At 32.6% G+C, this 27,424-nt stretch overlaps 2 protein-coding genes across 4 annotated transcripts in view; one reads left to right on the top strand and one right to left on the bottom strand.

Moving 5' to 3' along the window:
* LOC111043485 (casein kinase I-like) overlaps positions 1-15,038 on the top strand; it is a 28,052-nt gene extending 13,014 nt beyond the window's left edge. For all 3 annotated transcript variants that reach the window (XM_039435214.1, XM_039435212.1, XM_039435215.1), the window contains exons 4-8: positions 1,474-1,625; positions 3,761-3,875; positions 6,317-6,511; positions 11,237-11,329; positions 14,824-15,038. In XM_039435214.1, coding sequence (XP_039291148.1) covers positions 1,474-1,625; positions 3,761-3,875; positions 6,317-6,511; positions 11,237-11,329; positions 14,824-15,020 — 752 coding nt within the window. In that variant the 3' untranslated portion in view covers positions 15,021-15,038. The remainder of the gene's footprint in view (positions 1-1,473; positions 1,626-3,760; positions 3,876-6,316; positions 6,512-11,236; positions 11,330-14,823) is intronic.
* An 11,240-nt stretch (positions 15,039-26,278) lies between these two features.
* The window catches only part of LOC111046970 (integrator complex subunit 3), an 86,372-nt gene continuing 85,226 nt past the window's right edge, over positions 26,279-27,424 (bottom strand). Inside the window, exon 18 of the mRNA XM_039435235.1 lies at positions 26,279-26,672. Coding sequence (XP_039291169.1) covers positions 26,595-26,672 — 78 coding nt within the window. The 3' untranslated portion in view covers positions 26,279-26,594. The remainder of the gene's footprint in view (positions 26,673-27,424) is intronic.

The raw sequence follows: 27,424 nt of genomic DNA on the forward strand, positions 1-27,424 counted from the left end.
ATTATAACGTGGGCCTCAGTATATCATCTTACATCATTGCTATCTGTTAAAGTTTTTTTCGCCCCACTTGGATGTAATGAGCTGGTTTTCGTGCGTCATATGGAGGCCGAAAATGATTGTTTTCTGACCAGGCCGGTAAAAGTTTTACGGCCCTAGGGCTGTAAAATAACCTTGAAGTCAGCTGATTGTGATTTGATGTGAATGTGTTTACAAAATGGTTTATGAAACGGAATCAGTTTATGCTTCTAGAGTTGAATAAGTATTCTGCAATAAGATAATATCATTTTATTTGGATGAATTTATATGAGATTTATATATTATAAACTATTCAAATTCGATTTTCAGAGTAGGATAGAACTTCTAACCTAAACTTCCAAAGTCAACGACAACAAGCATTGTTGACGTTGACATTCAGATTGGCCAAATTTCAGTGCTAAAACAGCTGATCAAAAAATTTTTCATTATTTGTGTTTATTATTCAAGAATCAAAACATTTATAATAAAATCATCTTATTGTCAATTGGAAGAATAAAAAGTATAAACTCAACCTCTTACATAATTGAACATAATCTTTTAGGTTATTTAGACAAATCAGAATAAAAAATAAAAATACTTGGACAATTTCCTGATATTCAGATTACCTCAGATTTGCTAGAGCTATGACCTTACTTTGCTTTCGGAAGTGCCTAATAAACAATAAATTATTCTCATATTTATATTGTTTATTTTTCTGTGTGGCGAAAAATAACGTTCTCACCATGGGCAAAAATGTGTTTCTGGCTCTCAATCTTTTCTAGTCCTCGGCCTACGGCCTCGGACTTGAAAACCGATTTCGAGCCAGAAAAGTCTCATTTTCGGCCCTAGGTGCGAAATATACTATTAACCTTCGTTTAAATTAACTTCAGACATGCGCAGCAGAGAAGGCGTACAGGGGCAGGGATACAACGGCGGCTATGTTGCCGTTGTGTATCGGCCAGCGTTCTCTAATTTCCAGTGAGTATTCAAGCGCTCATGTTAAACTTAGGAACTTTCCTCTCTGCAATCACAGTCTCAACTGACTCTATTCGACAAATTGGCAACTGCGCTTCCACCTATGACTCTATCCATCACTGTAGGCTAATTGGCTGATCTCCCTGCATTTCTCTGCGCCGCAAATTCCTCAAAATCAAAAGAAGATTTACACGAAGTATAATGACTTTTATGAACTCTTCTACTAATTATCTAATAAATATAATTTATGCAATTTCTTATTTATTTCTATCAGTAGACTGTTCCTATTTGAATTATTAACTTCTAAGAGTCTTTGTCTTCCCAATATAAATTAGATTTCTTTATTTCAAAGGTATTTCTCCTGTATGTTATTGTGCCGATTCTGTTTCATCATTCTTGACAGTAGACCAAAGAAGATTGAAAAATCTTATTAAAAACACCATAATATTTTTAAATAGAGAATTATTTAATTTTTGTTAACAGATGGATTCCCTAAAGTATACTACTATGGACAAATCGAACAAAAGTACAATGCCTTAGTGATGGAATATTTGGGACCCTCCTTGGAAGAGCTTTTCAACATTTGTGGACGAACTTTCACTCTAAAAACTGTTCTTCTGATAGCAATTACTTTGGTGCGTCAATTGTTTTTTACATTTTTTACAATATAATTACAAGATTATGCAATACAAATAGACATTGATTGTACCTTGAGTTTATAACAATATTATCAATGTAATATTTGGCACTGCCAACATAAGAAACCTTGTGTGTTGGCAGTGACGAGTTGCAGTTCACTTATTCTGCTTCAAGTAGGTTACTTAATATACAATTCAAATTTGATAATGTTAGAGAAAATATTACACTAATTTACAAAAATCTCAAATGCTTGGAAAAAAACAAAACTTAAGAATACTACATATTATCATGGTAAAGTGACAATATAATGAATTAATCATTGTGACGTCTTGAGGGTATCATGACAGGTACTCTTTCACAAAGAGAAAAAAATACAATGAAACTAAATTTAATTTCTGTTAGACGACAAAATAAACTCAGACTATACTTCATACTACTAGTTCAAGGCTGTGCAAAGGCTAAAAATAAACTTTCTACTGATGATATTTTCCAAAGTTTTTCGATTTTTAATTCATCAATAAGCTATCAAAATGAAAAAGTTTTCTCAGAAAAACATTTTTTTCCGATCATTACTTTTTGAGATATGAGCGCCTAAAGTTTACATTTTTGGGACAGAACATTTCAAATTCGGTACGAAATAAATCCATGAAATTCAAAGGATAAATTCTTCATGGTATTGGTGATTGAATAAAACAGAAATTTTCTGAAAAAGTAATTTAATTTACCAAAAATAACCGAAACAAAAAGTTATCTTTAGTAAATTTAATAACGTCCTCAAAAATCAATATTATCAGAAAATGTTTGTTTTATTCAATCAACAATACCATGAAGAATTTATCCTCTAAATTTCATTGTTTTATCTCTTACGGAATTTGAAATGTTCTGTCCCAAAAATTTAAACTTTAGGCGCTCATATCTCAAACAGTAATGATCGGAAAAAAATGTTTTCCTGAGAAAAATTTTTCATTTAGATAGCTTGATGGTATACTAATCGAAAAACATTGAAAATATCACCAGTAGAAAGTTTATTTTTAGCCTTTGCACAGCCTTAAAGAATATATTCTGCTGCTCAATCCAATATTCTATACTCTTAAGTAAATTACATGTGATTTTTTCATCTATAAAATCGTTTGGAATCTTATTTGTAATGTAGCTACAATAATATGTAAATTGATGCCTGCATATGGTTAGCATGTTGAGTTATGTGTTAAATCTATTGTTGGGACGTGTATTATGGGGTGAAATGTGTGTAGCAAAATTAGATTTATACTTATATGTTTTTCATATAATTCTGTCTTATTGTCGGGACCTTAAATTCATTCAGCTCCTTATAATCATACAAACTAAATAATAGGATTATTCGAAATTAGTAGGCCTATTAACCAACAATGGAGGCGGTGACGAACCTTCCTTTGTTCAAAATAGGCCTGTGCCAAAGGACAGCAATTCAATAGTCTTTTAAGCAATGTACAAAGAGCCACAAATTGACTGGTCATTTATAAGTTTTAATTGATTATCTTGTACAAGGATGAACAATTGTATTACATGTATAATATACCAGTATCAGCTATCCTCTAGAAGGCAGAGAATTGGCAAATCTGTTCTCCTATCTTTCTGCTCTGCCATTATAACGTGGACCTCACTATAGACTAGAACAAATTCTATTCATTGTTCTTATTGCTTATATCGATTTTCTATAATATTATGTTGAGTCAAATATATTTTTTCTTTTTGTATGTTAATTGTAATGTTATACCATAGAGAAACAATAGCGTAAGTAGATATCCCATGGTATAGGGCGTTTATGTCGCAACTTTTACTGTTATCCCAAGCCGATTACTGTCGATTATTGTTGATTTTTACTGTTTTGACCGGGTAAGAGTGTATGAACGGCACAATATGAGAGACTACCAGCGTCATAAAGTTTCACGGGAAAGAACTACTTGGGCTATCGGCTTGAGATAACAGTAAAAGTTGCGACATAAACGCCCTGGGATATCTACTTATGCTATTGTTTCTCTATGGTTATACTATCATATATGTCATTAAGGATCTTACTGGAGTTTGTCTGTGAGCCTTTCTATGTTTGTATCAAATAAATAAATATCATGATACTCAATTTATTTTTCAGCTTTCCAGGTTCGAATACATCCATGAGAAAAAAATCATCTACAGAGATGTGAAACCAGAAAACTTTGTGATTGGACCACCATCTTCAAGGAAGGAAAAAACCATATTCGTGATAGGTTGGTAGGCCCTCATATATATAAATTTGATAATATTTTGTAAAAAACACTCCATTCACATGGGCTACTTCTTAAATTAATAAAACAATATAAAAATCTTAAAGCACCCTTTATTTCAAAGTTTGTTTTTTAATAAAGGGTGATTCAACATTTTTATATTGTTTTATTGATAATTTTGGTATTACTCCTCAGTTCACAACCCTCTCTCTCAGTAGGTGAATCTGGGCCCATTCCATTTTATAACTAGTATATGTATTCGTGCTTCGCATCGTCTGGTAGAAACTAGAAATTTATACTCCGCACAAAATTACTTCTCACTTGAGAGGGACATGCCCAGCAGAGAAGGAATGCAGAGGCAGGGATACAACGGCGGTGATGTTGCCGTTGTGAACCGGCCAGCGTTCTCTAATTTCTACTGAGTATTCAAGCGCTCATGTTAAACTTACGGAGTTTCCTCTCTGAAAGCCTTCAGTCGACTGACTCTAATCGACAAATTGGCAACTGCGTTCCTTCCTGTGACTCTATCCATCACTGTAATTGGCTGATCTCCCTCCATTTCTCTGCGCCGCATATTCCTCCAAGTCAAAAGTAATTTTGTACAGAGTATAAGGGCCTGTTTTCGAGCTCGGGATTTAGCTAAGTTCTAGACTTCAAACAGCTGGAGTCAGAAAATTGACTTTCCGAAACGGGGCGTAGTCGCAGTTTTTATGATAAAAATCTTCATTTTCTCATTTCTATAATTGGGATCGTTTTTCCTTGACGAAATGAAACACTTCTAAATAATTCAAAATAGCTGAAACTTTACACTATTTCCTTTTTGTTTTATTTTATGTTCAAGTTTTTCGAAATTTAATTCAAACGTCGACCACGACTACGCCCCGTTTCGGATAGCCAATTTTCTGACTCCAGCTGTTTAAAGTCTAGAACTTAGCTAAATCCCGAGCTCGGAAACCGGGCCTTATAATGTTAATCTACTCGTTCAGAAGATAAATTAATAGAATTCAATAAGAATCAGACTTGAATTGAAAAAAGTGTTTCCTTTCAGGCGTTCGTAGACTAGTCGGCAGGGCATGAAGTTCTCCGATTGGATGATTGGGTTTGCGTTCGGGGATCAGCTGATAATTAGCCAATCGGAGAGCTTCCTGCACTACCGACTAGTTTGGAAACGCATCGTATGGCTTGGTCCTAAATGTCTATTGCCATTTTAATCTCTTTGCAAGTCATTATTTTACTTCATCTATATTGTTCGTCTTTTTTCTTCTAATTTGGTACAGTGGCTAATGATAATAGTAATTGTTCCTGAAATGATCCCATTTGTTTTTACATTATGATTAATTTTTAAATATTGGGGCACCGAGCTTCACTCATTATTTATTTATTGATAAACAGAACTCAATTATTTAAAATGATTGGGGAAGGACTAACAGGCACAGCCCAAAATAACTGTTTCTTCCCCGAATTTTGATTCATACACTATAAATATTCCAAAAAGTACGTTATGTTCCATACACTTGAATTCAGGTCAAATTTTCAGTCCAAAATATTAGAAAACATAACAGTTCTAATTTAGATTGTTTACAAACCAAATTGAATAACAAAATAACACTCACTAATCACTTAGAACTGTAAAATAATGATTAACTTTGAATATTATCATGTACCATGTCATGTCAACAACTCATATTATTTTGATCGAGTAAATTAAAATTTCGAGATCTCTCGCGAGATACGGTAAGCTAATTGATTACACAGCTGATCTCCAACACAGGCACACGCATCTTCTGTTATCGACAGACGACGAAATTATCATCTGTTTTTCCAAGGATAAATTATCCTTTTCATGTCCTTCAGCGAGTTTTCCCAGGGATGAGACCTAGTGCAATCGAATTTTAATATCATAAACCTAAATATAAAGAAAATGAATAAAAATGTCAGTACCCTTTTTTAAAATATTTTAAAAAAGGGCAGTACCCTTGAATTAAATATTTTAAAAAAGGGTACTGACATTTTTATTTATTTTCTTTATATTTATATTACAAGTAGCCCTATACAGGAAAGAGATAAATCATAAACCTACTATGTTCCAAATTTCGTGAAAATCTTTAGAGCCGTTTTCGAGATCCGTTGAACATAAATTACCATATAAATAACCAGATATAAATATACATACAGAAATTGCTCGCTTAATTATAATAGGATTGTAATTCCAATGCTAGAATTTTGCATATTTTGAAAGTTTTGTTGAATTATTGTAGTATAGTCAACAAACGTGCTTTGAAGTACCGTAACTATTTTTGTGATTTACTGTTTATGAAGATAATAAAAATATTGTAATTATTGTATGGCACTTTCTATTGTCATTTAATTGATGAAAATTGTAACTATTATATTCTAAAATTGTCTTGATGAAATAAACATCTATTCTATTCTAATCTTTTCAGACTTTGGTCTAGCGAAAGAGTACATTGACGAAGCAGGTGAGCATATCCCGTTCAGAGAGCACAAGTCGCTGACTGGCACCGCTCGCTATATGAGCGTCAACACCCACTTGGGTCGCGAGCAGAGTCGCAGAGATGACCTTGAGGCCCTCGGTCACATGTTTATCTATTTTCTGCGTGGATCGCTACCCTGGCAAGGTAGCTAATTTGATAAATTTTAGTAAAGTGAAATCATAACCCTATTTTGGACTTTTAAAATGTTACCTATCTAATTTCGGGAGAGAAATAGTACAAGGAGTACCCTTAGTTTTTCTCTCCCAATCAGTCAAATCAAATCAAATCAAATCAGTTTATTTCCACATTTGGTACATTAAAAGAATATGTAAAACTGCTTACATTTCATTGTTTTTACAATATTTCAAACAGGTTATTAAAGATTTTTTTACATATTATACACTATTACCATAATACATATATAGAGTGGAATTCCCCCAAAAAGACTGTTCGTCTGTGGTTGAGGGAGAGTTCTTATCAAGCAAGAGTAATATGTATCTTATCAAATAATAATATACTACAAACATACTTAATTAATAATATATCATTTTGTCTACATCAGAGGAGAAAAAACAAGACAAAACATTTTGTTTTTGTTTGTTAGCGCAGAGTGATCATAAAAGTCAGATACAGAAAAGTGAAAGAGCAAAGGGATCAAGACAAGCGGTGATGCAAATGTAATATTAGTATATAATCAATGCTGGGATGCTACGTGTAGGGTGAAAGAAGAAGTTGTTCAGCTCCATTCCAGCCCAAGCCAAAGAGCCACCCCACCAACCTCCTTTTATACACCACATCGCTGCAACCCTCGGCCTCCCTCATGTCTTCCGGCAAATTCCTATAGATAATTTGAGCTAAGTAAAACGGTGATTTAAGTTCTATTCCATGCATTAATCTGGGGATAGAATAGCCATGGTTATTTCTTAGTCTAGTATGGTAATTGTGCTGTATGTTGGCAAGAAGTTCTATTTTATGTTTCCTAATATATTATGTAAGAATTGTTTTAATAAATAGCTGTCTTAAATTTAACACAGGGAAGTCCGAGAAAAGCAGCGACGTGGGGTACCTGGGTTCTTTTTTCAGGATGGTCTTCATGATTGTACGTTGGGTAACGGCCAGTGGCTCCAGGCATGTGGATGATACCCCTCCCCATGCTATTATGCCATACTGCAACACTGATTGCACGTAGGCATGATAAATCCTCCTACACAACCTGATGTCTAGTACATTACTGAGTTGAGACAGACCATAAAGCAACCTCCTAACCCTCTGTTTCAAATTCTGTACATGAGGGACCCAACTCAGATGATTGTCAAAAATAACCCCCAAGTATTTATATTGGTCGACTCTCTTGATTGACCACATGCACATGCAGTAGATTCTATATCCCTACAGGAATGCATTTTTACTTGCCTAGAACCTGGATCAGATTGGTTCCTGGTCACTATAGGCATATACTTTGTTTTACTCAGATTTACTGTTAAACTATTGTGGTCAAACCAATTTTTTATTCTAGCGAGATCATTTGTGGCATTTCTATAAACTTCCTCCCATTCTCTACCTACAGAAATTACAGCAGTGTCGTCAGCAAATAGAAATATTTTACTTGTTGTGTTCAATTGGGAAATATTATTAATATATACCAGGAACAATGTTGGACCCAGAGTGCTTCCTGAATTACTCCAAAGTCAATATTGTCCATTTCACTGGATTTTCCTTCAATTTGAACAAATTGCTGGCGCTCCGAGAGATAACTCCTGAACCATTGCAAGGCGGTATTTTTAACTCCAATGGCCTCAAGTTTATGCAATAGCTTATCTCTATCAACTGAATCGAAGGCCTTGGCCAGGTCCAGGAATGTGATAATAGCCTTATTTTTCAATTAATTGACTCTGTTATATATTTAGTTACTTCAAATAGGGCATCGTCAGTATTTTTAGATTTTTGAAAACCATATTGATTTTTTGCTAAGATGTTATTTTTTGTTAAATATTTTGTCAACTGTATTTTAACGCACTTTTCAATAATTTTGGACAAAGTAGCAAGAAGAGAAATAGGTCGGTAGTTAGTTAGTTCGTTTTTTGGCCCTGATTTGTAAATTGGAATGATTTTTGAAATTTTTAATTTTTCTGGAAATTGACCTGCATGAATGCTTAGATTTATTAGATGATGAATAGGGTTAATTAGTGAATCTATGTTTTCTTTGAATATTCTTGTGGGTATGAGGTCATGCCCAGGGGCACTCTTTCCTTTGAGACTGTTTATTACCACCCTAAGTTCCTCTTTGGTAACATCCTTAAACTCAAATACTGTGTTAACTCCATATTCGTGATCATTAATTTCTGGTTCACCAACCGGGCTTAAGGATCGAGATAATGAAGCTCCAACAGCAGTGAAATATTTATTAAAACTATTACAAAGATCATTGACATCTTGGATTTGTGCTGAATCTCCAGTTTTAGCAAATGCTCCAATTGGGAAAGGTTGATGTGCTGTAGCTTTTCCAGCAATTTCTCTCACAACGGGCCAGAACTTTTGTGATTGTCTGATACTTCATCAACTTTATTCTTATAATAATCATATTTAGCTCGCTTAATTGTTGAGTGTAGGAGGTTCCTGTATTGTATGAATTCGTTTTTTAAAGCAAGACAGTAAGGTTGTCTGTTGAGTTTTTTCTTTAATTTATCGCGGTGGCGGATAGAGTTTACCAAACCTCTGGAAATCCATGGTTTTATTTTTGTATTTTTGGATGATATTTTTACTTTTGATGTCTTATTAAGGAGAATAGTCTGGATAGTATCAATGAATAAATTAGTTGAAAGATTGATATTATTTTCATTAGTAACATCGTCCCAATTCTGTCGAGACAAGGAATTCAGTGCTTCTTTGTAAAAAAATATAAATAAATAATCAACTTAATTAGAATAAATTTATTGTTTGGAAAAAATTAAAAGAGAAAATAAAAAATTAAAATAAACTAAACTAAAATCCACACCAGAATATTAAAAATTTGTTGAACTCTAAACTGTCGAAATACATGGAACTCCAATTAGTCAAACTCTGATTTTCAGAATCCCCAATTATCCGAATCTTCTTTGAATAAGAATACTTAATTTGCCATTGAACAAACAAATTGCAATAGAATTCGTCATAAGGTGAAGAACATAATCAACATTGAAACAACATTGATTTAAAACAAAGTGGCTTAGCAAGATTTGGTCATTTTTTAATCGTTTCTGGGTTGGATGACATATAGCCTATTCACTGAGATTATAGAACAGCTGGTTCTCCATTGAAACAATAATAATATATTATAAAAATAATAAAATATGTTTTACTATAATAATTTGTAATTGCTCACTCAAAGAATCACGTGTCAAAAACAATGTTACAAAATTTGAAACAAGTAGCTTTACAAGATTTGGTCATTTTTTAATCGTATCTAGGTTGGATGACATTATTATATTCACTGAGATTATAGAAAGGCTGGTTCTTCAGCCATCTACCAACAACTAATTTAAAACGTTTCTCTGGCAGATTACGAACCCATAGTGGAAGTTTATTAAATATCATGTATCTCTGATAGTGATGATGACTCTTTGTGTCCCTGACAATCTTATTATTTGAGGAATAGGAGAATCAAAATTTCTTCTTGTGTTATATAGGAGTGCCCTATAAGCTGTTGAACTTGTTTGTCTACATCATTTATTATATTTTTATTTATTTAACTAGTAGTTCTGTGAACAGTGGACCCTACGCAGTTTTCTCATCCACAAGTATCTGATGTCACCTGTTTGAAATGTTAACAAACTCAGAGTTAACGATTGAATTTGTATTCCATATGATAATTCATCCAGTTTCGTGATAATCTTTCCATCTGATGAGAATCAATTTTTTAAAATCAAAGATATTACAATTTCTTCAGCATTATCATAGAGAAACGATAGCATAGATATCCCATGGTATAGGGAATTTATGTCGCAAGTTTTACTGTTATCCCAAGCCGATAGTTCACATAGTTCTTTCCTATGCAGCTATGTGACGCTGGTAGTCATTTAAATTGTGCCGTTCATACACTATCACCCCAACAAAACAGTAAAATTGACAATAATCGACAGTAATCGGCTTGAGATAACAGTAAAAGTTGCGACATAAATTCCCTATACCATGGGATATCTACTTACGCTATTGTTTCTCTATGGCATTATATAGTTCATTTGATTATTTTCAATCACCTATTAAATTAATATTTTCAAATTTGAGAATATTGATACTGATGGGCACACATAATAATACCATGACTGCAAAACAAAATATTGAAACCAAAGACCTTGAAGATGCATACCTCTTTAAGGTCTTTGATTCAAACTATAAAGACCTTACAGAAATAGACACAGCTTCTCCAGACATCTGTGTGTAATCCACTTGTCAGCTGATTGATTATGAATTCTATAGTCTGATTAATCCTATATTCAGAGTAGATGATATATATAAATATAGTGATATCGGAGTATAGAGGAATTCCTTTTCTTTTCATTATTATCTTAAAAATGCAAAATTTCAAAAAACCTTGTGTATACATCGACGCGCAGGTGAAAAAGGAATATTCCTGCCAAATCTCATCGAATTCTATCAACGAGTTTGGCCGTAAATGTGTTACATACATACAGATAGACAAAAGAAAATCCGAGTTGAAACATAGACCTCACGGCGTTCGGTCAATTATTTAATTATTTAACTTGGAGTATCGATTAATAATTCTTATTATTCTGTTCACTTGTTTTGACACTATTCTTGTGTACGGTATCTCTATAGCCTGTACATGACACGAGTTCTCTAAAATATTGCTATTTTCAATTGAATCGATAGGTATTCGCGTGGATAATGCCAGGGAACGCTATCGCCAGATCAAGGAGATCAAACGGAGTACGCCGATCGAAGTACTGTGTGAAGGACAACCAGGTCAGTCAAATTTACTTCAAACCTTCAGCACTGGGCAAGGTCTGAATCCTTTATTAAGGTCTATGTTACCTTTATTGATTCTTTATTGATTGATTCTTTAATGATTGATTATTTATTGATTCATAAAATACATAATTGAAATGATAGGGAGAGAAAAAATAAGGTAACCTTGTGTCATTCCTCACCCAATTTAGATAAAGTTACACGTAGTCCAAAATAGGTTGTCTTGTTGTTCACAATATCTGATGTTGATGTCACAATATCTCAATTGCCGGGAACTTTCACATTCATTTCTGAAATGTTTGAAAAACTACCTGCTCAGTGTTAATGACTGTGAATCATTTCTGAAAATTATAAGATTATATTCTTAAATAAGAAATTTCATCATTTATTATTATTAAATCCTAAATAATAATCTAATTAACATATCCGTTTTAGAGTATGCATTTTGCATTGTAAATTTTCTATTTTTGGTTTTATCTTTGTATGCCTTTTATTTATCATAATGTAATTACTTCATCCTTGTTTTCATATGATGGGCTACCGTAGCAGAAAAAAAGTATTTTCTTTTAAGTTATAATTTATTATGGCAAGTTTATTTATAGAGCGGAGCGGCCTTTCTCCCCGGACTATTTTTAGTTGTTTTATTAGGAGTTGTACACACCAATCGGGCTTATGCCTAGGGTTGTCCACTTTTATTTCACATTTTTATACCTTTCTTTGTTATTTTGTATTATGTGTGTTTGTGAAATAAATGAATTGATTGATTGTTCACTCCAAAAAATTTTCAGTCCTTAATTATTTTCATAGAGTAGATTTTTAAATTTAGATACTTCAAAACCAAACATAGAAGAAATATTGTCTTTTTTCTTTTGGGCTACTTTTAATATAAATAAAAATATAAATCTCAGTAGCCTACCCTTTTAAATTATTTGTCACAACATGCTGTTGTGACAAGGGATTTATATTTTTATTTATAGAAGAAATATTTCACATGATTATACTTTACAAATATTTCATCATTATTCATACAGGATATTGCCAGTTGGCTGTCAATAATAAACTGAAAAAAAATTGACATAGCCGGTTGCACAAAAGCTGGCTAAATTTCAATTGTGATTAATTCCACGAGAAGCAATTAGAGAAGCTGTCTTTTCAAAGAGGCCTTCTCTGATTGGTTCTTGTGAGATTAATCACGGTTTAGATTTAACCGGTTTTTGTGCAACCGGGCCATAGTATAGTGACGACCACGTTATAATGACAGTGTTTGATAAGCAATGGTATTGCTATCCTTGTCTATCATTCAACAAAGCGGATAGCGCTATCTCTTTCTCACTTTGCTCTATTGTCAGATCGTCTTTTAACAATGTACAATTAATTGATTAACAAAATAATTTATCTTAATCATGAGAATACATTATGAAATTATTGAAAAATATGATTTATTGCTCAATAAAATATAATTGATTATTTTAAAACTAGAATGAACAGTTAATATTACATCAATAAACCTGTATCAGTACCGTCTATAGAAGGCATTGACAAGACAAAGCATCGGCGACGTTGTTCTCTTATCTTCCTCCACTGCCATTATAACGTGGACCTCACTATACAAGAGAATAGCACTATCTGCTTTGTTGAATGATAGACAAGGATAGCAACACCAATGTTAACCAAATTCTGCCATTATAACGTGGACCTCACTATATTTAATCTTATGAATGAATGAATGAATTTATTTGCCAAAAACAAAATACAAAAAAGCTTTACAAAAAATAAATATATGCTACTGCACTTAACTAAAATACATAATAAAAAATTAGGGAACTACCTATTAATAATAATAAAATTTTGGCTCTACTGGCAAAAGTAACACTTGAGTTCAATTAAAGTAATTATATAATATTATGTACATGTACAAGAACAAAAGAGTACAAGTTGAAAAAGTTAAGTTGCTATCAAACAAAACTAACAGAAATAGAATGAAGATAATATAATAGAAAGAACATTGACAACAAAAAAAGCAATCAAGTAATATTGAAATAGATGTTTGCTCTCACCCATTTATCAATTTCATTTTTCAGTTTTTTTTATAAGGGACTAGTAATAAAATGAATTGGGATTTTCCCTTTTTGTGTAGTTGAGAAGTTGATATTGTGGTAATTATTCATATTGAATGAAAAAGATTAAGAAATTGTCAAAAACCACAGATTTATTGATACTTAGAAAGACCGGTTTCGGTTATTACACCATTATCAATCTCTGATAAATGTTTATCAGAGGTAAGTATCAATAAATCTGTGGTTTTTGACAATTTCTTAGCCTTTTTCATTCAATTGGGATTTTATTTGCAAAGAATTCCATGAAATACTGCAGCTGAAGTTTATTGACTGTCAATCTAAAAAATGATCTATTATATAAGTTGTTCACTGTTGGGCGTAAATTGTGTGGGTTCGTATTAAACGTAAGGCTTTCTCTATTTTTATTGATATGGAGAATTATGCTCTGATTATATGCTTTTGCAAAACAAATATCCTATTGAAGTGAATGTTAAAAGTGCCTCCCCAAATTTCTATACCATACTGGAATAGAGACAGTTATTCAACATTTATTTTACAGATGACATAGCAACCTATATGAGGTATTTGTGTAATCTTAGCAAGAGGTGAATTTCACATATATTGTTAACTAGCCGTCAGGCTCGCTTCGCTCGCCATATCCGTCTAGCCAGGGGGCTCCGCCCCCTGGACCCCCGACTGGATCGTGCAGGAATGAGGACGCTTCGCTCACCTGCATTTTTCATTTGAGCATTTTTATCATATGTTAGGACAATCCAGTCGGGGGTCCAGACTAAACGTCTGGCTAAACGGATATGGCGAGCGAAGCGAGCCTGACGGCAAGTAATATAATATTCCCAGGATTGAAGTAGCAGTGCCCAATCAATTTTTCCGCGATAAATGCATTTAAATCTTCAACTTGGTGCCAACCTAACAGAGTCAACTCAACTTAATGCCAACCTGACAAAATTATTAATTTAGTTACCAGTTAACAACTGTTTCGAAGAGGTACTCTATCTAGATTATAGTTCTATAGTATATATGAGTTCTATAGTAACATATGATATGGAAAATTCAATTATAAATATTAAGAGATTGGGAGAAGAAGAATATACATGCTGAAAGACGAACTTCAAACCCTTAAAAACAACCCTTAGAGTTGAAATATTGCCAAAAGATTTCTTAGTGCGTCTCTAAAGGGCCAACTGAACATACCTACCAAATTTGAACGTTTTTGGTCCGGTAGATTTTTAGTTCTGCGAGTGAGTGAGTGAGTCAGTCAGTGAGTGAGTGCCATTTCGCTTTTATATATATATATATATATATATATATATATATATATATATATATATATATATATAAGATAAGATGCTGGTTAATCAAATACTGCCTTTATAACGTGGACATCACTAAATTCAACTAATATTTCTTTTACAGATGAAATAGCAACCTATATGAGGTATGTGAAGAAATTGGACTTTTACGAAAAACCAGATTATGAGTGGCTGAGGAGAATGTTCAGAGAATTATTCGAAAGGAATGGATTTGTGGACGACAACCACTTCGACTGGTCCAACCGCCTCCACCATTCGACATTCGCAAACCATAGAAGTTCCTTTCAGCACCAACAATAAAATAGTTTCACACTAAAATAATTGCTGATTTTTTTTTAAAGCATGGTCAATAGATCTGGATTACCACATATCAGGGGCCAAGGACAGTATAATATATCGATATACTATTCTTGTTCGGGCAAAGCCATAGACCGAATATCAACCAAATCTGGGAGATTCGCATTTTTAATGATTCCATAAATTAATTTTCATGATAGTCCAGGCGCTGGCTTACATTGAGCATACATGAGAGAGGCAGAGAATTTGATTTCGGATTATTGTTAGGGGGTCTTTAGTGTATATGAAACTCGATGTCGTCACGACCCAGGGTGGTCGACAGATTGGGGGGAGGGGGGTAAGTTGTAAAAAACGCGCGCTTATAAAATCGCCTGTCCTGCAGTTACTATTCGTAGTGCAGCTTTGAATTTTTTCTCAATATTATGTACACATAACTGGCTTTCAATGTGGTCCTCTACATTTTTGCGATAAACCACACAGTTTTTCCGTAAAAAAATAAAATATCTCGAAAAATGTACTTTTTTATTAAAGACTTTTTGTTATTTCTCGAATATTTGAGTCGTTAGCCGACTCAGATCAGGTTGACCGATTCGTATTTTTGACCTGTTGTTGTGGCAGAACTGGTCAAGTTTGAAGTCAACTATCATAGTACCTTCAACTTTAAACTTTCCCTCCACTATATAATAGACACGCCTAAATTGCATATTAACAATCAGTTCAAGTGGCACGGAGTCTTGATATATAACAAATATTTTATTTATTTAGTATGCTAACCTACATATCCCAACCTAGAACAGGAACGCTAATTTATTCATTACTAGTAATAATAATAATAGCAGCGATAATAATGTGTAAGTATAATCTAAATAATGTACGTATATATACAAAATAATTATTTATTATTAGACAGGGATAACGACTACCTTGATGTACATTATACAATTTGCTTCCAAAAACCAGCTTTCTAGCATGAGTGCACCCCTGGAACCTAGCAGTATTACTAATTACATTGATCCTTGATGATATATTTCATGAAAAAAGTCTTCAAAGCCAGAAAAGTTATAAAAGTGTAAATATGAGCTTATCGGTCAAAATGTGTTCCTTTTGTACCATATGTGTTCCTTTGTGTTTTAAAAACTATGTACCTAATTTTATAGGTGTTAAGCGATTTCAATTTTTGACCATTTTGCAAAAATTCATGATTGGATTTATCCATGGATTTCATGAAAAATGCATAATGGATTTTAGCAAAAATGGTCAGATATTAAAATCACTCAAACTCTCAGGAATGATAGTATACTTGAAGGGAGGAACAATAACATTTCACACATTGGCGAAATTCACTCCCATTCTTCAGTTATAAGCTTTTGAAGATGAGTGATTTCTCTGATCTGTTTGAGGAGGTAAGATTTCATGTTTCAGTGAATAACTCACCCTGTATTGTAGCGAAACGTCTCATATTATAACACAACACTTGTTAGGTCAACCTCTATCCAAAGCCCGAATACCAACCAAATCTGGGAGATTTACATTTTTCATGAAAAACATCATGCATTTTTGCAAAAATGGTCAAATATTAAAATCTCTCAAACTGTCAGGAATGATAGATAGTAGTTGACTAGAGGAACAATAATATGTCATCACATTGGCCAAATAATTCACTCCTATTTCTTGAGTTATAAGCATTAATTTGAAGATGAGTGATTTCTCTGATCTGTGAATGGAGGGAAGATTTTATATGTCGGTGATTAACTCGCCCTGTATTGTAACGAAATGTCTCATATTATAGCACGAGTTCATATTTATTCCTCAAACTCTGAGAAATGAAAAACCAGACGAAAAAATCTGGTGTGGCGCACTCACACAACTTTTCTTGCCGTTATGAAAATTGATCCCCTGACGCTAGTGTTCAAGTGCATCTCAAGTCTACTAACATTTACTAGTATTTAAAGATCTGAGCCAGCTGGTGACAGGACAATACGCTGGAGACACACGAGGTCTGCTATCTCTTCATAGTGAATGATTATTTAATAGAATCAACAGTAGCAAACAGTTTGCAATTGAATAATCACATTTTCTGGGATTTCGAGTTTATTTTCAATTTTAGGTGAAAATGTTACTGGACATTAATTGTAGAGATTTTTATGCTCAATCTTTTCCACTTGAAATTTTTTTTTAAATTGTAACGAAGGCTGATAATTTATTGGGAAACTGAAATCAAACTTTGAATAGATGGGGCGGAGCTCCTGACATTTTTACAGATAAGAAACTTGTGGCAGTTGATAGAGCTTATCAATAACTATTCTAGGTATAAATTTGATCGAAATCGTTGAAGCCGTTTTCGAGAAAATCGCGAAAAACCCTGTTTTTGACAACATGTTCGCCATTTTTGCCGCCATCTTGAATTGCATTTGATCGAAATTGTTCGTGTCGGATCCTTATATTGTGAGGACCTTACGTTCCAAATTTCAAGTCATTCGGTTAATTGGGAGATGAGATATCGTGTACACAGACGCACATACACTCATACACACACACTCACACATACATACAGACCAATACCCAAAAACCACTTTTTCGGACTCAGGGGACCTTGAAACGTATAGAAATTTAGAAATTGGGGTACCTTAATTTTTTTCGGAAAGCAATACTTTTCTTACCTATGGTAGTAGGGCAAGGAAAGTAAGGATTCAACAGTTCAAATTCCATTTTATCCGACATGAGCCGTGCGTTGGAAGATTGGAAACACAGATGATATTAGAACTAAGTTGGAAAAATTAATTTTACTGTATTCTTTAAACTTTCAAAATGCCTATCTAAGACCATGTCTATGCCTAAGTTATTCAGTGATAATTTATAAAATAGCATTATAGTACATTTTTTTGGAATTAATAAAATAATAGATTAAACATACAAATTATAACATGTCTATCTTGTTTTTGTAGTAATCTACATTAATTTCTACTGTGCTCATCTATTATAATTTTAGTTTTACATTAATGCTTATTCCTGTACAGTGCTATTTTGTTTTTTACCACTATGGGTCTTGTTAAGATGCGTACAGACTTTCGCTCTGCTCCACAATCGAACGTCACTCGAGCAGAGCGATTGATGATCGACCGGGGAGCAAGAGTGGAACGCGAGAACAGCTAACATCTCCCGTAACGTTCATGATCGGTGCGACGGGGTGGAGCGATGGCGGAACGAAGGCGGAGCGCGCGCGGAACGGGTTGGAGGCGCGTATTTCTGTACGCACATTTAGACTCAGTGGAAATTGTCATATTGTATAAATAAATAAATAGTTTCAGTGATCTACACCATCTTCAGGTTTTAAAAAATAATAAATAATCTTTTTACTATTAGTTTTGTTATTCTAAATATCACCTTTAAGTTAATTGTTTTAGCAGCTGCCCCTACTCATCATCTAATTATTATTAATTATTATTTTATTAATTTCAAAAAAGCGTACTATAATTATGTTTTATAAATAAAAATAAGTAGCCCTGTATTCATACAATTCAGTGATAATTATTCACCCCCCATATATGCATTTAAACAACGATAAAAATTCAATGTTTGGAAATAAACAGAATCAAGTAAAAACATACGATTTTTAATTATATTTACAATCATATTCGAATTTACAAAGCTATAAAATTACAGAACAATCATACAAGCGACTTTTATCAAATCATAGATTAATATACAATATTAATTTGTCGCATGCGCATACCAACGCGGTATGAGTTCGGGGCGATTTCAAAGACTATTCTAAAATAATTAAAAATGTGTCTCTCCCGTTTTCGGTGTCCAAAGCTTTACACAAAATGAAAACAAACAATACTCCATGGCCCAGTTTCACAAGAGCCGGTTAAATTTTAACCGTGATTAATTTCACGAGAACCAATCAGAGAAGCCGTCTTTTTAAACGCCTTCTTTGATTGGTACTCGTAAAGTTGAAATTTAACCGGCTTTTGTAAAACCGGCACCATGACTATTAAACTCAATATGCAGAGCACAATGTTATTGAAAAAATATAATAAATATTACAAGTTCATTACATTTAATTTGCAAGCACTTGCTTATGAAGATGATAATCTTTTCATACTTTAGTTTCTATGGAATACAATTTATTGATTCATACAATAAGTACATCATCAAAATGATAAGGAGAGATAGAATAAGGTAACCTTGTGCTATTGCTCTCCCAAATTTAGATAAGGTTACACATAGTCCGAAATAGGTTGATTAAGTTTGGTTGTTTTTTTTTTTTTAAGAAATCAAACGTTTCTTATTTCATCTTGATCCAAACCGATTCAATGAGTACGGTATCTTATTTATGAAAACAACAGAAAAATGTTTTCAGGTAAATTTATTATCACCTATTACCACAGAATAAGCATACGGTACGCGAACAGGTAGTTTATTACAAGTTGAAGAACTGAGAAAGAGTTTTGGAACGTTGGTAGCTCTACCTGTTAGGACTATATGGGAATCCTGATAAATGTATTATTTCAAAGTAGAAATCGTATATAGTAAGGTTCACGTTACAATGGCAGTGTTTGATTAGCAATGACATTGCTATCCTTATCTATTATTCAACAAAGCGGATCTCTTTCTCGCTTTGGTCTGTTGCCAGATCATCTTTCAACAATATAGAATTCATAATTAATTAACAAAATATTTCATCTTAACTATGGAAATTCATTATGAAGTTATTGAAAAATATAATTTTTTACTTAGTAAAATATAATTGATTAAAAATTCGACTGAGTCACTGTCCATAATGAAGTAAAAACACACAAATCATATATCTTCAAATGCTACAGTTTTATTACAATATTATTATTAGTAATAGTATTATAGGCTATTATAATTAGTAATAGTATTATTATTACAATATGAAGAACTGAGAGAGTTTTTACTTATAGAGCAACTTTGTAAAACTGTAAAAAAGTAAATTCGTATGGCTTTTGTTGGTGGGGAGTCCCTTGCGGGAAGGTCCCACCGCCTGAATATATAATTTAAGCCGTCAATGTGCCTTACGACTGACTCATACTTCAGCCGGAACCGACAGTTTAACTGCAAAATTTGACGATATATGTGTGTTTTTATTTCATTATAATTGATTATTCTAAAAGAGAATGTACCGTTAATATTACATCAATAAACCTGTATCAGCCACCGTCTATAGAAGACAGAGAATCGGCAACGTTGTTCTCCTACCTTTCACCACTGCCATTATAACGTGGACCCTACTATACCAATTGAATGCAATTTCGAATGAATGTTGAAGCACCTTCAAGTTGAATAGATTTCAAATCTTTCGGGAAGACCTTTTTGAAACATTGTTAAAACATATGAAACAAATAAAAACGTGTACGGTCACACCTGAATGCTACCATAGCGACTGATAGAAATGATAAAGTATTTCCTATCCCATGAGAAATCTACTATAAGATGATACTACTTTATTGTATGTTATTATGAAGCAATTCTACAATCAGTGGACTAGACTAAAATCCTAAATGAAAAGGAAAGTTCGAAAATCTCTGTACATCCAGTATCTTCTTTTGAGTCTAGAAACTTTACAATATTCACATTATTTTTGAAGAGCACTTTGAATTATTCACTTTGTTAACAACTACAGTCACTGATGTATCTTATCTGTACTAACCTAATTGAAAACATCGGTCTGAAAACAATTATTGAACAGCCTACAATATAAGACGTAATTCACAACAATACCTGTATAACATTTAGGGCCGGTTTCCGAGCTCTTGATTTAGCCAAGTTCTAGACTCTGAACAGCTGGATTCAGAAAAATTAGCTTTCCAAAACGGGGCGTAGTCGCAGCAAAATAAATCTTTATTTTCTAATTTCTATAATTGGGAACCTTTTTCCTTGACGAAATGAGACATTCCTAAATAATTAAATAGCTGAAACTTTACACTATTTTCTCTCTATTTTATTTTGTGTTCAATTTTCTAGTTTCTCGAAATCATATACTAAACGAGCAACTACTGTTTATATGTTTGTATTTCACCGGATCTCGAAAACGGCTCTAATGATTCTCACGAAATTCAGAACATAGTAGGTTTATAATATAAAGACTCGATTGCACTAGGTCTCATCCCTGGGAAAACTCGCTGAATGACGTTAAAAGGATAATTATTATTCATCCTTGGAAAAACAGCTGATAATAATTATTTCGTCGTCTGTTGATGATGGAAGTGAGTGAGCGAGTTCATGCGTGTGGGACTGTGTCAAAATTATGACTCAGCTGTTGAACTTTTGTAATCATTGAATCAGGTACTTAGTGCCGGTTGCAAAATGCCGGGTTATTTTCAATCCTGATTAATTCCAGTAGATCCATCTTTTTGAAATGGTCTTCTCTGATTTGGTTCACGTGAAGTTAAATCAGGATTAAAATTTAACCGGCTTTTGTGCAACTGGGTCTTTGTGAGGGAAAATTTTGCATTCCTCTGGGAATTAATCTCAATTTACTGTGATTAGATAAAACATTTCTGTATAAATGTTATTATAATTTCTTCTTTCGTAATAAATTTGTTATGCTTTTGTACTCCAGAGCGAAGCTCGGTCCCCGATATTTTAATTTAAACGTGGACTGCGACTGTGCCCCGTTTCGGAAAGCCAATTTTCTGACTCCAGCTGTTTAAAATCTAGAACTTGACTAAATCAAGAGCTCGGAAACCTTACAATGAAATTACTGCACAAAAAGTTTAAATAAAAACAAATATTTGAATGGAAGATGGCGATTAAGGCTGAGTTGGTTTTCTTAAATTTTATCTACTAATAATTTATTATTTTCTAGATGATAATAATCATTAATAAACTTGATTAATCATCATTTTAATAGGATAATGCACACTGAAATTGACCGCTCCATTTTAATAATAAAGTTCTTTAAAAGTTCTGTCTCCATTTAAATTTAATAACTCAGGATTCAACAATAGCCTACATTTCTATGTAATATGTTATGTTATTTTTCTATGCTTTTCTTCATTATCCTAATTAATTATGATAATAAATTATTAGTTCGCTGTATGTGGATATCCACTTTCAATTCTGCATGAAATATACTGTATTGCTTTAAATTGATGAAAGGTAACATGATATATTGCTTTTGCCTAATTACAGATGGAAATTACTAAAATATTGCATTTATTCAAATGCTAATGAATTTGATAATAATTATTATTAGACGAAAATCCAAATTAAATGCTGTAAATCACCCCGAAGACTTCTGCTACTGCAAATATTGACTACAGGGTAAACAGTTAGATGGAAATTCGATAAGCGCTTCTATAAAAACATTATTTGCCCGGGCTCATCAAATTTTCATCTAGCTGTTTACCCTGTTGTCAATATTTGCAGTAGCAGAAGTCTTCGGGGTGATTTACAGCATTTAATTTGGTTTTTTCGTTTAATAATAATTATTAAAAAAGCGTGATTTGTACTATCAAATACTCTGAAGACTATTATTGTATATATTATTGTGTATGAATTATTGTATAAATACAAGTATAAGCGCATTGCATTGATTATATCGGTATAATTTTCTCCAATTTTCATATTTCATTGTTGAATGATTTCTTTCTGTAGCTTATTTCAAATTAATCTCTATGATGATGTTCAACTGTTTATTGTATTACAAGTATGATTATACTGTGTTGAGTAAATTGATATCTTATCTTATCTAAGACTTTCGTACAACAAAAATACTCTGATTAATATATTGATAAGTTAATGTATTGAAATATTGGTAGAAATAATCGATGTTGTCTCAGTTATTGCAATTAAAAACTAATCGAGTATTTTCAACATGAAAAAACTCACTAATTATATGGAAGATTTATGTTACTTTATAACAGCAAGGCACTGAAAACTGAAAATTGATCAAGGTTGAAGTAATAAAAAATAAATTTTCAGTTCTTATACAGTCCTTAATACATGATAAATTAATTGACATTGATAATTTTTCATGAATTCGGGAAAAGATTTTCGATGATGCATCAACTAATGACATTATATCACCGGAAATTGAAATAATAATTGTTATTAGTTCAAATGCTTAGACAGCAAATACTTGTTAAATTATTGAAAGATGATATCAACGACATCAAGTCCATCAAAAATAGATAAATAATTTACCAATTATTTAATTATCTAATAATAAATTCAATTATTTTAATGCACAATATTCAAAATCATTTTACATCTGACCCTGAGTGCTGCCGAGTCTTATTCCAGTTCGTGGAGCTTTACAACAAAGCCCAATAATGAAGCATCTAATTTACAATAGTTTGCGCCGGTTAAATTTTAACCGTGATTAATTTCTTTTTATTTGTTGTTTGTTGGAATACTACTAATCTTTGAACACTACAATGCAAATAGAATTCGCAGCTAAAAATAATAAATAAGAAATTTAACCTTCAGCTCAGTTATGGAGAGACTCAATAAATTATCACTTATTATGTAATAAGTACATAATATTACATAATTATTTTCAATTGCTATCACCTCCTACCACAGTTAGTAGACAGAAGGTTGGTCACTTATCTATTGAATTGGAGTTGACATGCAATTGGAGTGGGGGAACTGCAGTCGTGACGTAGGCTGTAGTACAGAGTAGGAAGAAAAATAGCATATTCTTGAGAATCATGCGGTGACGTAGAGTCAAATTATATAACACCAACTTATTCTCACATGCAAGTATCTGTTTCTGTTTTACAATTTATTATCGGAACATTTGAATAATACACGCATTTTGCCATTTAAAAGCAAAAACCTACCCTTTCAAACCCTTAAGCTGCGTTTACACCAAAGTTATTTAGTTCAAAAGTTAAAGTTTTTAAGTTCATTCAACTTGTATGAATAGAATGAAGTTAACTAAAAACGTGAAATGAAAGCGTGAATAAGCTGGAAAATTGTTATTAGACAACGTTATACTACTATAATTTCAGATTAACCCATAAAAACAATCTTGATAAACCAATAGGAGTATTCCCAATGTTGTTTTAGCCAGCTAAAGTGCTATTTGATAACTCTGGATTGTGAACGCCCCATCTAAAACCATCTGCTATTAGCTAACTGCAGTAGCGATCCAAGCGGATAATTTTGTGAAACCTAAAGTTAGTTTGAAAAAGTAAGATTATAAACATATGGCTGCCGCTTTAAGAGAGATAGCTAGAGTTAGCGGACTCAAACCTGCGCTATCTGCTATCTCGTCTGTTGATTTTTTTCTAACGTACCACTATAGCATTTGAGTTAACACAGACTTAGCAAATAGCTGGAGTTAGCGAATAGCTCGACTTAGCCAGCTAACTCCAACATTGTGAATACCCCTAATGTATTGCAATAGACCGATCCCGATAAATCCGATGCATTGCATTCATATAAATGCACTGAACACATGCTGGTATCGAGCACATGTTCTACAAAAAAGCTGGGTTTACACAAAAGTTATTAACAAAATGTTAATAACTCAATCCTTATAGATTCTATTAGATTGAACATAACTTATCATACACATGATGAACATATGTGTTTGTCATAGATTCTTTTAGATTGAACGGAACTTGACAAACACATATGTTCATCATGTGTATGATAAGTTAATTTCAATCTAATAGAATCTATAAGGATTGAGTTATTATCATTTTGTTAATAACTTTGATGTAAACACAGCTAAAAAGTTTCTTCATCTTCTAGGTCGTGTTTATATTTTGTAGTTTGGCTGTACATCAGCTTGTGAATTTCGGGGATGAGATATTTCGATTCTCGTAGAACATGTGCTTGATACCAGCATGTGTTCAGTGCATTTATATGAATGCAATGCATCGGATTTATCGGGATCGGTTTATCGCAATATTTTGGTTTATCAAGATTGTTTCATGGGTTAATCTGAAATTATAATAGTATAACGTTGTCTACTAACGCTTTTCCAGCTTATCAACTTTTTCATGTCACGTTTTTAGTTAACTACATTTTATTCATACAAGTTGAATGAACTTTAAATTGGTATATTTAACTGCATCATTAGAATCGGTGAGTCAGTCCCTATAAGTACGGAGAATTTTAAAGTTCTAGGTCAATTTTGAGGGGATTAAACGACGATATATTTGAAGCTACAGTGAATAAACTGTATGCTCAGTGTGGTTACTCTATCACTTACTGCACGTGACGTCACGCTGGCGTTCCCCCCACCACTTTGAATCTTACACCTGTGAGTGTATATACTTTGAATCTAACACCTTGGGAAAACACCTGTGAATCTTACACCTTCTGTCTACTAACGTTGACCTATTACAATATAAAAAGATAATAGAATTGACTTGATTAATTCATTTGATTATTGAGAACATTGAAGTGTTTCATATGTGATTACCATTAGCTATCAACTCGTGGTGCGTTTCCAGTCATTCGAAATATTTCAGTGAATTAATCCATAATCCTGGTCTAAAATTGTGATTAACAACAAAATATTGGAGCAAGTATCACAATTCACATAATTATTTGGAATGCGACATCAGTTATAAATAAAAATTGGACATTGAAAAGAAAATTGGAAATTTTCAAGCGGTATGTGGCAATATTTAATCAGCTGTTGTAGCTATGGTGAAAGTGTTATTTTCGAGCTCAAAATTTAAGTGATTTTATTCTATATTCTGTGAATATTTGAAGTTTGGTTTTTGTTTTAACGGAAGTTTCATTATCAATTTATCTAAATTTGAAATTCTTTGTTTTATTCTGATTCATAGTTTCAGATTGAAGATTTGGTGTTGAAATTGAAAAGAACATAACCTACATAATATTTGGACGATTTGTGACAAAATCAGGAAATTGAAGAAGTTTTAGGCAATAGCCTGTTTTTTCTTTTCCGACTATTGTATTGTTCGCTCTATCTAATAAATAAATAAATAAATAAATAAATATTAGCAGAGGGAGAAAGCGAGGAGAGATACCATAATTAAATTTTATATAGAATAATGGCTGCTCCTGTCCTAAATTTAACTAGTTTTTGTGCAACCGGCAATAACTGTTCATTCTTGTTTAAAATAATCAATTAAATTTTTATCGTAAAGAAATAATATTTTCCCATGATTAAATAATAAATTTTCATTATTGGGGTTGAGTATTTTGTTAATCAATTATATTTCTACACTGTTAAAAACTGATATAGCAATTTTGCGGATCTAGAAAAGGATAGCGTTATCTGCTTTACTGAATGATAGACAAGGATAGCAACACCAATGCTAGTTAAATACTGTAGTAATATAACGTGGACCCTACAATACAAACTGAATACAATTTCGAATGAATGTAGACGCACCTACAAGTTGAATAGATTTCAAATCTTTCGGGAAGACCTTGTTGAATCATTGTTAAAACATTTGAAACAAATAAAAACGTGTAGCCTGCGTCATACCTGAATGCTACCGCGTATACAGATAAAAAAACAAGTTGACATTAGTGCACAGCCTCCACTAAGGTCCCTTAATTCTATCAGTATTCCTACAATTAATTAGTATCACACTCTTAATTAATCTATCATTAATCGGAGTCCGAGCCTACAGCGTTGACTACTTTTTTCCGTTTCTTCGCTTGCTTTGGCTTCACTATTTCTTCCTCCTGTAAACACAAAACAAAAGCTAGTATTTTTTTTTCATTTTTTTTCATCCCACTGACCACCTATGGAAGGGGTATAAGGATTTGTCTATTATAATCTAAGTCGGCAATCTTTGCATTCCATAATGCAAAAAGAATTCCTCACTGGAATAAGGACAAACCTGCAACAACTCCTCCCTCACCTTAATTCTGAACTCTTCACCTGTAAGAGCCTTTACTCGTGTTGGCAATGAATTATAAAGCCGAATTCCTGCACTCTTTACCCCCCTCTCATACATACCAGTTCGATGAATGTCATCTCTGAGGTTTTGTCTATATTGATTGATTGATTGATTGAGTACTTTATTTATGTAGATTACAATATATACTGTCTTATACACTTATATACAATAGCTTACAATACAGCAAAATTATAGATGAATTTACATGATATAGACTAAGAAAATAATTATTGAACTGTATATGATATGAAAAAGCAATTTGTAATATAATAACTATAGATAATAATTATATTGTTATGCATCTACATAAATTGGCGGAGCTTTGGACATATCAATGTCCATTCTTCGGAAAGAATATTAAAAATATCCTCCCCACTAACTCTCTACCTAAACGTTAATTTCATTATTTAAACTAAGGATTTATTTATTAATGGAAATATTGTAAAAGTTTTAATGAATATGAATATTTAAGAAAAAAAAACAGAAAATTGATAAAGTAAAATAATTATATAGGTAGATAAGATCAAATAATTG

The sequence above is a fragment of the Nilaparvata lugens genome, chromosome 9 (assembly GCF_014356525.2).
Source record: "Nilaparvata lugens isolate BPH chromosome 9, ASM1435652v1, whole genome shotgun sequence".
NCBI lineage: Eukaryota > Metazoa > Arthropoda > Insecta > Hemiptera > Delphacidae > Nilaparvata > Nilaparvata lugens.